At 39.5% G+C, this 14,226-nt stretch overlaps 2 protein-coding genes across 4 annotated transcripts in view; one reads left to right on the top strand and one right to left on the bottom strand.

Annotated features, from left to right (window-relative positions):
* The window catches only part of rock1 (Rho-associated, coiled-coil containing protein kinase 1), a 30,690-nt gene extending 24,986 nt beyond the window's left edge, over positions 1-5,704 (bottom strand). For both annotated transcript variants that reach the window (XM_029454099.1, XM_029454100.1), the window contains exon 1: positions 4,852-5,704. In XM_029454099.1, coding sequence (XP_029309959.1) covers positions 4,852-4,944 — 93 coding nt within the window. In that variant the 5' untranslated portion in view covers positions 4,945-5,704. The remainder of the gene's footprint in view (positions 1-4,851) is intronic.
* A 2,081-nt stretch (positions 5,705-7,785) lies between these two features.
* greb1l (GREB1 like retinoic acid receptor coactivator) overlaps positions 7,786-14,226 on the top strand; it is a 43,634-nt gene continuing 37,193 nt past the window's right edge. For both annotated transcript variants that reach the window (XM_029454098.1, XM_029454096.1), the window contains exon 1: positions 7,786-7,892. The gene's annotated coding sequence lies outside the window, so the exon portion shown is untranslated. The remainder of the gene's footprint in view (positions 7,893-14,226) is intronic.

Raw genomic sequence — 14,226 nt, 5'->3', positions numbered from 1 at the left:
TACAGACAGAAAATCCCACTTACCTAGAAAGACTTCATATCTAACAACTCTACTGGATAAATGGCAGTGACAGTGAACCCAGGGGTGGCAAAACAGGGGCATTCCATTTCCTTATGAGGTCCCAGTGAGCGAGAATCACTGTCACAAATGCTTCCATGTCAAAATATAATTGAGTTATTGCAACAGTGGAGAGCACTCACGTGTTTCCACAGACCGCGCTATGGATTCTCATGCAAAACTCTGCTGTCCTGCCTGCTCTGCACAGGATTTCTGACCTCGCCCCAACAAATAACCATCTTATTAAACACAGACTCAGTTCATTTCAACCATCTTCACTGGACAGGGGTTGCAGAGTCCTCTGTAAGTGGGACAAACTAACTGGGGATGCTGCCCTTAAGAAATAGGATGAAAGAAAAGTAGTAGGCTGTAAAGTTCAATGGGTGAATCAAAGGATAGAGCATACCATTATTAAAAGACTCCATCATAATAGTATGCATTCCTGCACATAATGAGTCAGTTGAGGGAATGCAGTTGTCCCATTGTTGTTCCCATAGCTGAGGAGAGCAGTTTATAACTGACAGCCCTGAACCTTTCTCCCAATAGGCATGACCGTGATCACACAAATAAATGTTTTGTTTTTTTAACTCAAAAAAAAAAGAATCAAACTAGTAGATTTCCATATTTTTAGCAAACTAACTACATATAGTTTAAATGATTCCTGTTCAAGTTTTTAAACCTGCTTTTGTTGCTTCCAGGCAGCATGCGATGATAATCCTAGCATGCTTGAAGGAATAAAGTAAAGTGTCACTTTTATATAATGCAGCTGTGAGCGGGGACAATTTAGCAAAAAGTGGTGGTGCATTCAAGGATGCTGCAAAATGCACAACTCCAGTGTGAGTTTCCAATTCAGTGTCTCCTGGCAGCTGCAATTATTACCATCTGGCAATAACGAGGCTGGGCATCAATATCACAATATATTATTACATATCTGCCTCAATTGTCATAAATTGGTTGCTATATATGCTAAACCTTCATTTTATCATTAAAAGGGCATCAAGCGGCACACTCCTTGTTTTGACTGAATACATAGTACAACGGGAAAAAACAAAGCAGAAGCAGGTGACTAAACAGTAACCTGAAAACAATGGCCGACAGTAAAGCAGCCTAAAATCTTATAGGACGCTTTGGTGAAATGGTCACAACTAATGTTAAGTATAAGTAAATTGTACGCAGTATGCTACTTAACAGCCATAAACATAGAAAACCACTAAATGAATAAGTTACAGAGGTTAAATCATTTTATTTGACTAAATCTTTGAGTTATATGTCAAGTAAAAAGGTACTGGGTTCACCTTGTAAAAGTAATGTCGTGTAAATACTGACAATCATCTCACACTGTCAAAAGTGTGCAGCTCTGTCTTCAAGTCTAGAGCCAAATTAAGCTGCATTATCAGTGCTGACAACACTCTGCAGGTAAGGTTTGTAACATTAAAAAGGCAAAGGTCACTAGAACAAGGGCAGGCACTCTACACAGTCAAGACAAGGATTGACTGTACTCTGGCTGTTACTCAAGTTGGGCCATAGCAGATTGACTACACAAGGCAATTAGGAAGCACGCCAGTAAAATGGTTCCACAAATCATTCTCATGGCTCAAACTTAGGCAGCTGTGACTGAAAAATGACCCTGTGTCTGCACAAAAGCTCTGCATGGCCAGCATCTGTAGACTCTAGGTTTTTGCTATATGATAGTTTCCTTTCGAATGCTTAAACTCTTAAAACATGCCACATTCTGACTGTGGCAACAGGACAGTAATTGGAGGTGAAAGAACAAAACTATTTATATAAACAAGTAAAATGTTTAGCACGAGCTATTTTTATTCCATAGCTTCTTTGCCAAACAGCACCATTAACTACTTATAACGACTGAATGAAAGTTATAAGCGCCTCATTTAATTAGTCAGCATAGATATTGTTGTGGGACAAAATCTAATTTGAGTGGCAAGTAGTGGCAGGCGTTAACCTCTTATAGGCCCACATTATAGGGTCTCATCATTCATTGAACACTGAATGAATTTCCTCATCTGTAAATTGCCTCATAGGTAAAACACAGCATATATTAACTAGCACACAGCTCATTTTGTACCACATGAACTGTACCAGTTACAGTGTTGTTGATTTAACAATTTCATCTTAGTCGACCGATATTCTAAATCACTTAAAAATAAGAGCATCTACCCGAGCATGTACATGCAGCATTCGCAGTCAAACGCCGTCTACAAATCTGGTTTACTAGTCTCGCAGTTTCCTTGTAATTAGCCTTCTCTTATTACAGATATAGAGTCCAAATAGCAGAAGAAAGAGGGATCAAAACACAGACAAGCCAATGCACCAAGTGCCAGTCAGAACAAAGAAAAGGCCTTTAAATAGCTCAAATACAGGCAAAGCCCTCGCAAAACAAGTTCCAACATATCAACCTTTCTAATTTACCAAATAATTACAGACTCGACTATTGAAGGACCAAATGGGGGGGAAAAAATCCAAACTAAGGTGAGCATGTTCAATCCAGACATATCGTTGGATTTAAAAAAAAAATGATTTGATGCAAAAATAGTGATGTGGCAAATATGGACAATGCTCAGACCCTTAATGTCAGTAAGCTTTCACATCACAATGTCAGGAATTCTGTCTGTTCAGATTGGATCTTAAAGTCCTGCCTCGAGCACAATCATTGGGGAGGGGGGCAGCCAATCCAGATAAGGCGCTCTTCTCTCCAAGCACGATTTATTTAGGGGGTGAAGATAAGGGCGACAGGGTTGGAATACTGTGCTCAATGGGCCAGCCAAGAGCTGAGTGTTAGGGTGCAGGCCACATGTCACCGTCATACAACGTAAAGCAGGCTACTATTGGAAAATAAGTCTAACAGTAAAGCAAGGCCGGCTCCAGACTCAGGTACAGAAACATGGCCAGTAAAAGGCTTGCATTGTGCATTCTGATGGAACCTATTACTCATAGCCAAGCATGTTGGCTGCTTTATGAGTTAAATGTCCTGATTCACGGCCTTCAGAAACATGAGTCTTCAGTCCACATAATTTTGGTTTATGGGTAGAGAGAAGAGCCCACACCCAGCTACCTCAGCGCTGCCTGCCTGGTCTCAACTCTCTCCAGACGTGCAGAATGGCTTTGGGACACTCAGGGAACTCCAGGCCAGTCAAAGACAAGAGGTTATTTGATTAGCATGGAATTTTTATTAAGCTGTGGGTGGAGTTGCATGGTGGCAGAGAGAGCCTCAGCAAAAGGCCTCCATTCATTGATCAGGCGAGATTGCAGAAAAGGGGAAAAAAGAGGAACAACACCCTTGTGTGTGTGGCTGCCAGCAGGAACAGTCCCCACAGCTTTTTGCCATTAAAAATGCAGAGCGTGTGCACTTTTAGGTGAGTTTAATTGCCTCTTTCTGCAACAGGATGGGAGGTCACGGAGACTAAGCAAGTTTTCTTTTCAAAAGACAGCTATCTACAGCGGCCTATACACAAAACACTTCAAGTCGGGCATGTGGGTGGAATTTTAGGACAAGCCCCCTTCCCAATACAGACTGCTTCCCCAATGCTCATTTGCTTGCTAAGTCAGTCTGCATGCTAATATATTTCATATCATACAATCAAGATACAGGAATCATTAATCACAGACTATGACCTTATGTGAACAACACCTGAATGGGTTACAATGAAACTACTCTATATGCAGACTTGCTCATTCATAACATAGGTTCCAAGGCAAATCATAATAAATGTTTCATCACACTAAACATGAGTGCAACTCCTCCCATTAGTCACTGAGAGCCAAAGCCTTGTGAAAACACTCAGTGCCACTGTCACCCAAGCTGAAAAGATCGTGATATCAACAAACACCTCACACAACATCCCCCTTGGCATCCCCCTTGGCATCCACTCCTTGGTGAGTCAGTATCTGGGATTGCCGCATGTAATAAAAACCTATGAAGGTGTTGCTTTGGGGTTTAGCACGTGGCAGCAGCCGCCTTCTTTTCTCAGACAGAAGTCACTACACGAGTTGTCACCCATAGACAGGAAGCAGCCAGCACGACCTCCAGCCAGCCAGCCAGCCAGCCAGCAGGTGTACTGATGCAGCTGGAGGTCTGCAGGTTACAACAGGCTTGCAGGCAGCTCTATCACTTCAAATGGGGCTTAGATAAGAAATCAAGACAAAACAGCACACCTTACCCACTTCCTTGTGATCAAAAAAAGCACACTGGTGACATGACAGAGCCTAACGAGTTGTGGTGGGTGACAAGGAAACCAATACAGTTGATCAGATTTAATATCATGACTTGTTTTAACAGGCCTAGCCAAAGTACTCTTAAGTGTTTCTGTATTGTTGAGAACAGAAACACGGTTGCCATATGTCAGTTTAGTTCAGATACTACTGATTTTTGATAAGTTACTTATCAAGTACTGACAGTAAATCGCCGTTTAACATCAATCCAACTCCAAGCAGTTACCGGTTCATTGTTTTTGGTAGAGTTTATGACTTTAGGATATCAAGAGTTTCAAGCTGATGGTTGTTTTCTTTACGCAAATCCGTAATATATATACACAATCACACACACACACACACACACACACATACACAAACACACTCAAACACACACAGGTGTCTGATCGTGATTACGTGTGTGAGACAAACTGGACTGTCAGCAGCAATATCAGCACATTCCTTCAGTGACAATTGAGAAGACTTGTTGGTCTCGGAAAGAATTTCTGCTCCAAGGAGTAGACTGACCCCGAATGGTTAACTCGCTAGCTGCCTAGCCAGGCAGCTAGTAAGCTACAAACTTACCAGAAGACAATCCGTGTTTATTTCTGACTTTGGGTCCTTCAACATGGCATCGATTTTTTCAAATCGAGCCGCCATGCTTTCCCCAGCAGACATTTTTGCTGTTAAACTCAGCCCCGATGTTGGGTGGTGAACAAAAACAGCTCACTGGCGAGGCAGAAGGCTGGCTAGCTAGCTTTAGCAGCAGCCAGCGGTAGCTAGCTAGCCAAATGTTCCTTTCTTCGTGAGAACTTTACACCGCTCTTCAAAGAAAATACATCGTTCTCCTCGAGCTTTCACAGACGATGAAACGTTTAAGATTGCGTTGAATGTACAAAAGCCACATTTTCAGAGTCGAAAGATGTTTTCCCAGTATGAGTGGCAAACAACTTCAGTTGCAAAAGATAAATGCGGCGACAGATTAGTCAGCCTCCGCAGGATGCCACTGAGGATAAGGGCTTAAAATGTTGGTGCATCCACACAAAAGGCAATTAAAAGTTCAATGTAATGTCTATTTGAAAAGTACAGTTTGTGAGAAGGTTAGTCCAAGTCCGTTTCCATATCTTTGCCAGGTCCTTGCAGAAAACGACAATATATTCTGACAGCTCAAAAGTAGAAGTGGTGGGAAAAAAAACTTCTGCTTCTTCCAAATTTCGATCAGTTTAAACACGGAGTCGTTACAACGTTCAACGGCTGTCTTTCCGCTGCATCCCGTGTATTGTCATTGACTGTCGACTGTTTCCCGTCCACACCGCTATATCTCTCAGATCGAAGACATATAAATCGGGTTTAGATATGTGTTAGTTTTCGGAAAAAAGACAGCAGACGATGCCCGATTTTCTCCCACAGCCTGACCAACATGTCCGCCTTGCGCCTTCCTGTTCAAACACCCCGGAGAAGCAACTTCAAAATGTCAAGTACTGCGCATGCGCCCTGCCGAGGCGCATTCAAAGAGTTCACAGATTGAACAACATAGCAACATGTTGCTGTTCACAAATGTTACAATGTGAACGTGAGCGTCTCATTGAAATGCTACCATCAGAAGAAAAAGTAAAAACAAAATATTATTAATATTTATTATTAAGGTTTCCTAAAGTTCACGTATCCATCCACACATACATATAGTATATATATATTTATTTTACTTTCCTTTTTTTTTTTACATTAATCTTAAAAAATAAACTTTGTACAAGCCAGAGGAATCATCCATTCATTTTAAGTCATTTCAGAGTTGAATCAAATTGATTAATCTTTACGTTAGAAACTATTTTACTTTTTAGAAAGTTACATTTGAATGACATTACACTTAACTTTTAAAGGTGAAAGAACAAATTAAATATTGTTTCTCTACCTGAATTACAAAAAGCACATGTATTTAGCTTAAATCCTCGTAACACTTATTTAATAGGGTCAATTTAATATACAATCTTGAAGGATACTTCTTTTACTTTATTGTTAATTAAGTTTTTATACTCAAAATCACCCATGATAGAGGACAAACTGGATGTTGCTGTAGTAGGTGTGGGCCTAACACATTATCACAATATCTCCATAATCATATATTATATTATATTATATTCAGTGATGTTAAGTATCAGATACCCTTGGTTCTGGGTCCTATTTATATGGCATATTATGTTCTATTCAATTATATTCAGTAATGTAAAGTGTCCACTTGGGCTGCAGATGCTCTTGTTTCTGCATCATAATGAAATTGCATTCTATTAGGTAATGATAATTATTCATGTGAAGTATCTATGCTCATGGTTCAGTTATGAGCCATAGATAAATTGCCAAAACCAGAAGAGCCATACCTTCTTTCGGATATTAGGATTGTTAGTAACAACATGTATTCGGTTTTGGAATTCCAGCTCCAATAAGGTCACCATAACTCACTTGAGCCCCAGTGATGTCCATCAATTCAAGGTCAATAGGAATCAATCAGGGTCACTCACCATATTCTATAAGTGCAGTGATTTAAAAGTTATTCCTCAGATATTTACTGTCTAATATTGTCGTTTTCCTTTCTCAATTTGGTGGAAGAAAATTAAGTTTAAGTAATCTATCTTTTTGTTTTGTTGCGAAAACTGCAGTTTTGTGTTGTGTTTGTTACATGATAACTGTTGTGTACCTACTTTTAATGTAATCTTTTAATGATAAAATCAATAACTGTAAGGACTTTCACTTGTGTGAGTTCACACCAAAGACCCAATCAAATGTCATGCATACGCTCCTTTAATTTACTTTAAAAGAGAAATTCCCTTTCTCTTTTCTTTCTTTTTACGTAGCAGTAAACCTCCCCGAGTCTGTGTTTATTCTGCTTGTCACCCAACAGAGGGAGGTGTTGTACAACTTTAATGGTGTGTACTCCCTTGTGTTCAGAAACTTGATTTTATTTTACAGTTGTGGCACTGAAATAAAGTGCTTACTGAATCTTTTGTTATGTGCTCCTTGGAAAATGTCACTTTTTTATCTAAAGATCTACGCAATACGAACCCTTTGCAATGGATCAGTTCTGCCAGCAGAGCGAGATGTTTTAACCTCAGGGGCCAAATGTGTGAGAAATACTGTACATAGGTTACTTTATGAGTTGTGTCCATAGACACTACATATATGCTATGTATATGAACTGATATGTATGCAACTTAACAATACAATATATCTTATAGATATGCTAATACTATATTTTAATATATAGCTTGAAGCTACTATGCATGTATGTATGGTATAGTAAAACGTCCCTCTTCCTGCACGTTTAAACTTAATTGTAATTGGTTAGTTTTGTGTCCGACTTTGTGTTTTCATCCTCCCTTCTGAGCAACAAGCTGAACTAAACTTCTCCTCCGCTGAACTGAAACAAACGCTACGTACAGTCATTTCCTGACGTCACTTGGCTGCTCCCTCTCTGTGCGCAGATCAGCTGTGGCAGCAGAGAGACCAGAGCACCAGAAGCAGTGTGGCGGCGGTGGCGGCGGTGTTCAAGAAGCCAGGGACGCACATTTAACCCACAGATCCTATTCTACGTAGAGATGGCCGTGTAACGCAGAGTCTCCCTGTGGATAAAGGTAGGCGTGCACACGCTGATGCTTTTTCTGAATCCTTGCACTTGCTTAAAAAGCACATGTCATAAGAAAGCATGCTAGTGATCATAAAAAAAAAAAAAAGGGTCAGGCTGGTGACGCTCTCTGGAGGATGGTCGCGATGCAGCCTGGTTGTCGGATCCGTACCCGGTGCTGAAACAGATGCGTGAAGTTGGTGTCATCAGTGAATTTAACGTGGTATGACACCTACTACTTACGAAACTGCAGGACGTTTTATAGGCAATTAGGTATAATCGCATCATAAGCGACGTCGGTCAGTAAGCCTTTTCATTTCTCTTCTTTTTCTAACCTGTTGAACCCGTTGATCGCCATTATATATTTGCACAAATGAACAAGCATTGCCTAATGTCTTGTCTGCCAGTGGTGCTCGGAACCAAATGTGTTCAGTCTACATCTTATAGCCTATTTAGTATTATCTTGCAATTTAATATTAGCGTGGAACTTTAACCTTTGTTAAAAATGTAGCTGAAAATAAGTCCAGTGAAACATTATTTTAGATCAGCAGTCAAAAAATGTGTCTAATGGGTATTTAAAGAGTTGTTGCTGCCTTAAAATGCAGATTGTATTATCCTGTGTCTTTTTTGAAAATGTCACTGCTGATTCAACGTCTATATATATATATATATATATATATATATATATATATATATATATATATATATATATATCTGGAGCCAGACCACAAATGCGTTTGTCAGTTGAATACTGCTACAGTTGCCTAAGGCTCGGTGTTGTAACAGGACCAGGACCAGGAGATGATGTTGTTGGTGGTTTGTCATTGTAATTACAGAAAAACCAGTCTGTCTTGACTACATCTAATTTGCCATTCCTCATGTTTCATGTCCCAAAGGTTGCATTCTTCCTGTCCCCACTCCCCCCTTCTTTACTTTCACAATCAAATCATGCACATTACAAGATCCTGCAAACTACAGCAGAGTAGTTTATTGGACCAGATGCACCGAGCTACAGCAACTGTAATGTCAAATACTGAACACTTTCTTTTCATGCAGCATTTTTAATATTTAACAATTTCTACTTTGAGTGCAGAAATTCCCATTTTTTCTCAAATATTTGTATCCAAAAGCCTGTTTGTTGGATTATCTGCAGATTTGTGACATTTATGCAACTATGCATTCTCTGAAAAACTACTAAAAAGAAACATAATTTATGTCAGACTGACAGTATAGTGTCATCTGAGTACATGCCCTGTACGAGGAGTGTGGATTGAGAATACACTGGGTGGCCGTCTCGCCTAGAGCACGCGCAGCGAGGGCAAGGGCTGGAGGGGTCAGGGGGCTCTGAAAGCTGACCATCTGGTCCTTGGGGGGCTGGTTTCCTCCCTGGCTGCCTTTGTTCCCGGGGAACAATTGGGAGTTAATCTGGGACGAGATAAGTAAGGCCCCTGTGACACCACTCCTGCGCTCGGACAGGTTTCTCTCTTTTGCCTTGAAGGAGACATCTCCTTCCTATGTTGCTTTGTTAAGGCCTTGAGTTGTTGAGGTTTGGCAGTTTTATTTGTGTAATTGTGAAACATGAGTAATAAATTGCCTCTGGGAATATAGCAACTGAGTTGAATATAGTTTTGAACAGAAATGTATTCCTGAAATTGGTCTGAAACTCATTATTTCCTCTCTCACAGGAGGTTTGTCGTAAACTCATGAAATCGAAAATGTCAAACTTCAACCATTGATGAGAAATAAACACATGCAGGTTCTGTCCTTGTTTAGAAAAAAAGTACACTTTTATTAAAATCAACCAAAAGGAGATATACCTTACTATGAATTAAGAGATCTCCGTTCACACTCAAAAGATGCCCTCTTTAAAACAATAACTCATCTTGTTTAGCATGCTGTTTGGTCAATCTTTTAACTTGTCATGTTAATAGTTCCCTCTTTATCTTTGTAAGTCATATTCAAGGTTGTTTTATTTTGCAAAGACCTGTGTGGCATCGACCAAGCTGTGCATAGACGACTATTTTGCATCCATTTGTACATTAGGCAATTGTCACCAGGGTAACAGATTGATTTATTTCCCCTCATTATTCTCTCACTATCATTTTGAGCACATCAGGACTACTCTTTTGCCGTTCATGCTCAGTTGGCCCTCAGCATTTCTGTTTATTTCTTTAGGGATAAAAAAAGAAGATACAATGTTCATTTGGAACCCAACATTTTTCATTCATGTGTTCTCTTAATATCGCTCTCTGTTATGACAAGCCAGTTATTTGTGTTCGCAGATAAACATAACAATTGATTTCCAATCCAGTCAGTTAACAAAGAGGTTTCAGTTTCTGCCGTGGCTTCAATCCAGCTCCAGAGACTTATCATTTTAAATATTTATCAATGAGGCAAAAATCTTTCACGCGAAACACCCTCACGGATCATTCGCCATACCAATTCAGAACACGACATTACCACTGGGACTCGTCAGCGATGCAGGCAGATGCTTCTCTTGATCCTTTCAGAGGTACTTCTGAGTGATCGTGAGCTTCTCTTATCCTGAGTACAGATGGTACAAGGGACTAAATCACAACTAGAGAGATCAGAGCTATTGTTTCACATTTTTGTGTGCGTGATGCGACAGGACCCAGAAAACAGGTGGTCCACTAAATACCCGTCATTCATCAAAACTACAGAGGCCAGGACAAAAATCTAAATGTCCCTTGTCCCCTTCCCTGTGTCATTAAATACTCTATGATCTGAACATAGATCATCAAATACTATAATAATAATAATAATAATAATAATGGAGGAGCTATTCTTAGAGTAACAATACAACAGTGTAAACATGCTCCATTACCAATAAATGTACTAATTAAGTAAAAGTGTTATCAGTGAATATTACTTAAAATATCAAAGTGAAAGTATTTGTTACATAACAATTGGCCACTGTGAGTGTTATATTATTAAATATCATATTATTTTCTATTATTATTACAGTTGTATTAGTGTCCAAGCAGCAGCATTGTAATGTTGGAGCTGTTCTAACTGCTTTTATATGGTGTTGTGTATAATCTGTAAGCATGCATCATGTTTTATACAGCCTATATTTGGTGTGTAAAATATTAAGCTGCATAGTGGAGTAAAAAATAACTTATTTCTCAATGAAAAGTATAACGTTGCATGAAATGAATATACTCGAGTGAAGTATAAGTACCTCAAAATTGAATATCAGTTTTCACACCTGTTCTTACGTACTGTAAATGTACACAAATTAAATTAAACACATTAAATCATTTGTTTATGCCAAATATAAATACATTTACTTACAAGTTTTGAATTCATTTCACCACCTAGCAAGAAATCTTATGTTTCTTAGCAAGACATCCTGTGAGGCTATAGTAGTAAGTGTCAGTGTAAGTCAGAATCATTTGGTTAAGTTATGCAGCCTGTTTAGAATATGAATAGAATAGATAGAATTAGCTAACGGCCACAGCGAGATCATTGATAATCAGATATCGGATGAACAACAGTTCATCCGATATCTGATTAAGAAACATCAGAAGTAGTAGAGCTTCTCCATGCTCATCTGCAGAGAGCCAAATGGATGCTAGCTAGTAAACTTTTAACCTGTCCTTTTGTTTTAGTGAGGGTCAGGAATGCCAGGCACTCTGTCTTCACTGTTAATGTTTGAGTTCATGTAAAACAGAGATATAGAATATAGAAATATTCCACTATGGTGGTGTCAGGGTTTAATGTGTTTGTGGGGGAAGTGCTATTACTCAATAACAAGTAATTGGAACAGTTTGTGTTTCTTGAACCACTCGTTCAACCGAAGTCAGAATATCACATTTATGTTTTGCTTCTTGCTATCCTGTCCATGTGGTTTCCATGGAGCAACAAATGCTTTAAAGCTTCTTAGAAAGTGGCCATCTTCTTCTGCCTTGGTCTTTTTAAGTGATCACATCTCTCTCCAAAAAATGCAGCATGAAAGAGGAAGGGAGGGAACGCACAGATAAGGTCTGCAGAGGAGCGAGGGGAGGCTGAGGAGGGGAAGAGATGGGGAGAAGAGGTTAAAACAAATGTGGGGGGTGATGAAGAGCGAAGAAAGGCAGCTGGATGCAGACCGCAAGTGAGATACAGAGCAACTTTTTTTTCTTAATTTAAACCTCACACTTGACGGTTTAGTAAACGGGCACACAGTAAGGGTGGAGTGTGCCCAGGGTTGAAGACAATGTGACACAAAGTATGTACTTTAAGAAAGTGCATGACACAGTCAACAATTGGATCATTAAAGCCAATCTCACAAAGGCCCGTGCCCCTCCCCCGGCTGAAAGGAGATGTCAAAGGTCTGTGACCTCTTCCATTTATGTGCATTGATCCCTCTGGTGGGAGGGGGGCATCCTCCTCAAAGCCCTCCAACATCAGCTATTATATCTTAGTTTCACCTGCAGGAAGCAGAACAATTGTTTTATTTTATTTTATTTAAAACTAAATTCTATTTAATTACATTTTCCAGAATTTTTCTTTTTCTTATATTTAATGTATTCTTGTTTTAATGTTTTAAAACTAGCTGTGTAGATGTGTACAAATGCCATACTGCATATTAAGTTATACTGCCTTCACACTGGAAAAGGGACACGAGAAATATGGAGACTAAATTCACTTGATTTATTTTTAATGGATTATTGTTTAGAGCTGAAACAACTCAATCGACAACAAATAATCACCAACAATTTAAATAATTAATTTATCATTTAAGTTTTTTGCAAAACTATTTCTAATATTTTATATACTAAATGATTCATTTAAGAAACAAATAAAATACATTAGTTGCAGCTCTAATGTTTCACAATCCAGTGCACAAAGCAAACGGAGCAGCTACCCACAGCTTGGAAAACAAAGGTTGCAGTGCATACTAATTAGTATGTAGTATTGAACTGGGAACCAGTTTATGTTTTGTGGATAAAGAATTGCATTTGTGCGATACACTTGTACTGTATATTTCCATCAACAATAGCATAGTGAAAAAGTACATTCTAAACATGTCATTGAATTTAGTTAATTAAAACTATTTTTAAAGAGCTTCTACACATTGTAACCTAAAGTCTCCTTGCTCCTTGCTCTTGTTAAAGAAGCTCAGACGTACACGTGTTTAACCAATACTCATCAACTTGATAGCTCGGCTGAGGCACTATCTGAAGATTCATTAAATGTAGCTTAACCCTAGAACAAACATCTCGTCCCTACATGTCTGACCATGAATTTGTGCTGTTGGGTGTGAGTCAACTTCACGCCTGTGTGTTTATGGCCTACTCAAGTGAAAGGTTGTGAGGATGAAATTCCTCTAAGCTAAAAAAAAAAAAGAATAATGCCATTCTTTCTCAGAGCCTTAGAATGTGGCTTTTAGTGATTTAGAAAGGAACTTAGCGTCAGGAGGGTAAGACATGCAATACGTAGGAGTAGAGCCAAAAAACTGACCTGAACATCCTGCTCTTTGTTGCAAGGCAGGCTTGGTCTCTGTGTGTGTGTGTGTGTGTGTGTGTGTGTGTGTGTGTGTGTGTGTGTGTGTGTGTGTGTGTGCATTTATGCATGAGTGGGACACAACCCCGGTAGATGGCACTTCCTGTTGTCCTGTTAGTTATCTCAGATTCTTGGCAGGCTCTTATCTGTCACCGCTGACTAAACAAATGACTCAATGATTTGTTTACAGGCGAGCCCCTCTTTCTCTTTAACATTAACAATGCTTAATCCTATTCATAAAACTTTGTTCATGGCACTGTTCCAAAGTATTTTGTAAGGCCATCCAAGTACAAAGCTAAAATAGCTGTAAGCTCCAAAAGAGCATCAACGTTGAGATATCTCCCTGTCTGATATGGATGGAACTTATCTGGACCCACCCCCCACCCCCCCAAAGCCTCCGTCGGGAAGCGTGTCCGGAGAAAAGTCAAAGGGGTTGCAATTAACCCCGAGTGCCTTTTGTGTGTGTGATGGCATGTCAAGGTGAAGGAGGAATTTCAGTCTTTTGTTCCTCGAGTTGAACGCTTTCATTTGCAGCCGTAATAAACAAATGAGGTTAATAACCCGACACCTGAGTCCTCACATCTTGCATCTCATCACAGCAGGATTGTGGTGTGAAGTGCTTATCTCATGTCGACAGTGTTCCTCCTCCTCCTCCTCCTCCTCCTCTTTTTTTTTTTTCGATCGATCTCTTGAATTTTGGTGGGCTCCATTACATCAATGTAAGCTCGTGAAAAGCAAAGTGTGCATGCGGCTCCGTGAAGAGCTCTTTGTAATAATATATGCCATGGAAACCTGGAAAGCATCCATCTGAGAATCCCTTTCTCACACAGTACTGT

The sequence above is a fragment of the Cottoperca gobio genome, chromosome 17 (assembly GCF_900634415.1).
Source record: "Cottoperca gobio chromosome 17, fCotGob3.1, whole genome shotgun sequence".
In the NCBI taxonomy this organism is placed as follows: domain Eukaryota; kingdom Metazoa; phylum Chordata; class Actinopteri; order Perciformes; family Bovichtidae; genus Cottoperca; species Cottoperca gobio.
This window is presented reverse-complemented; position numbering and strand designations above follow the sequence as displayed.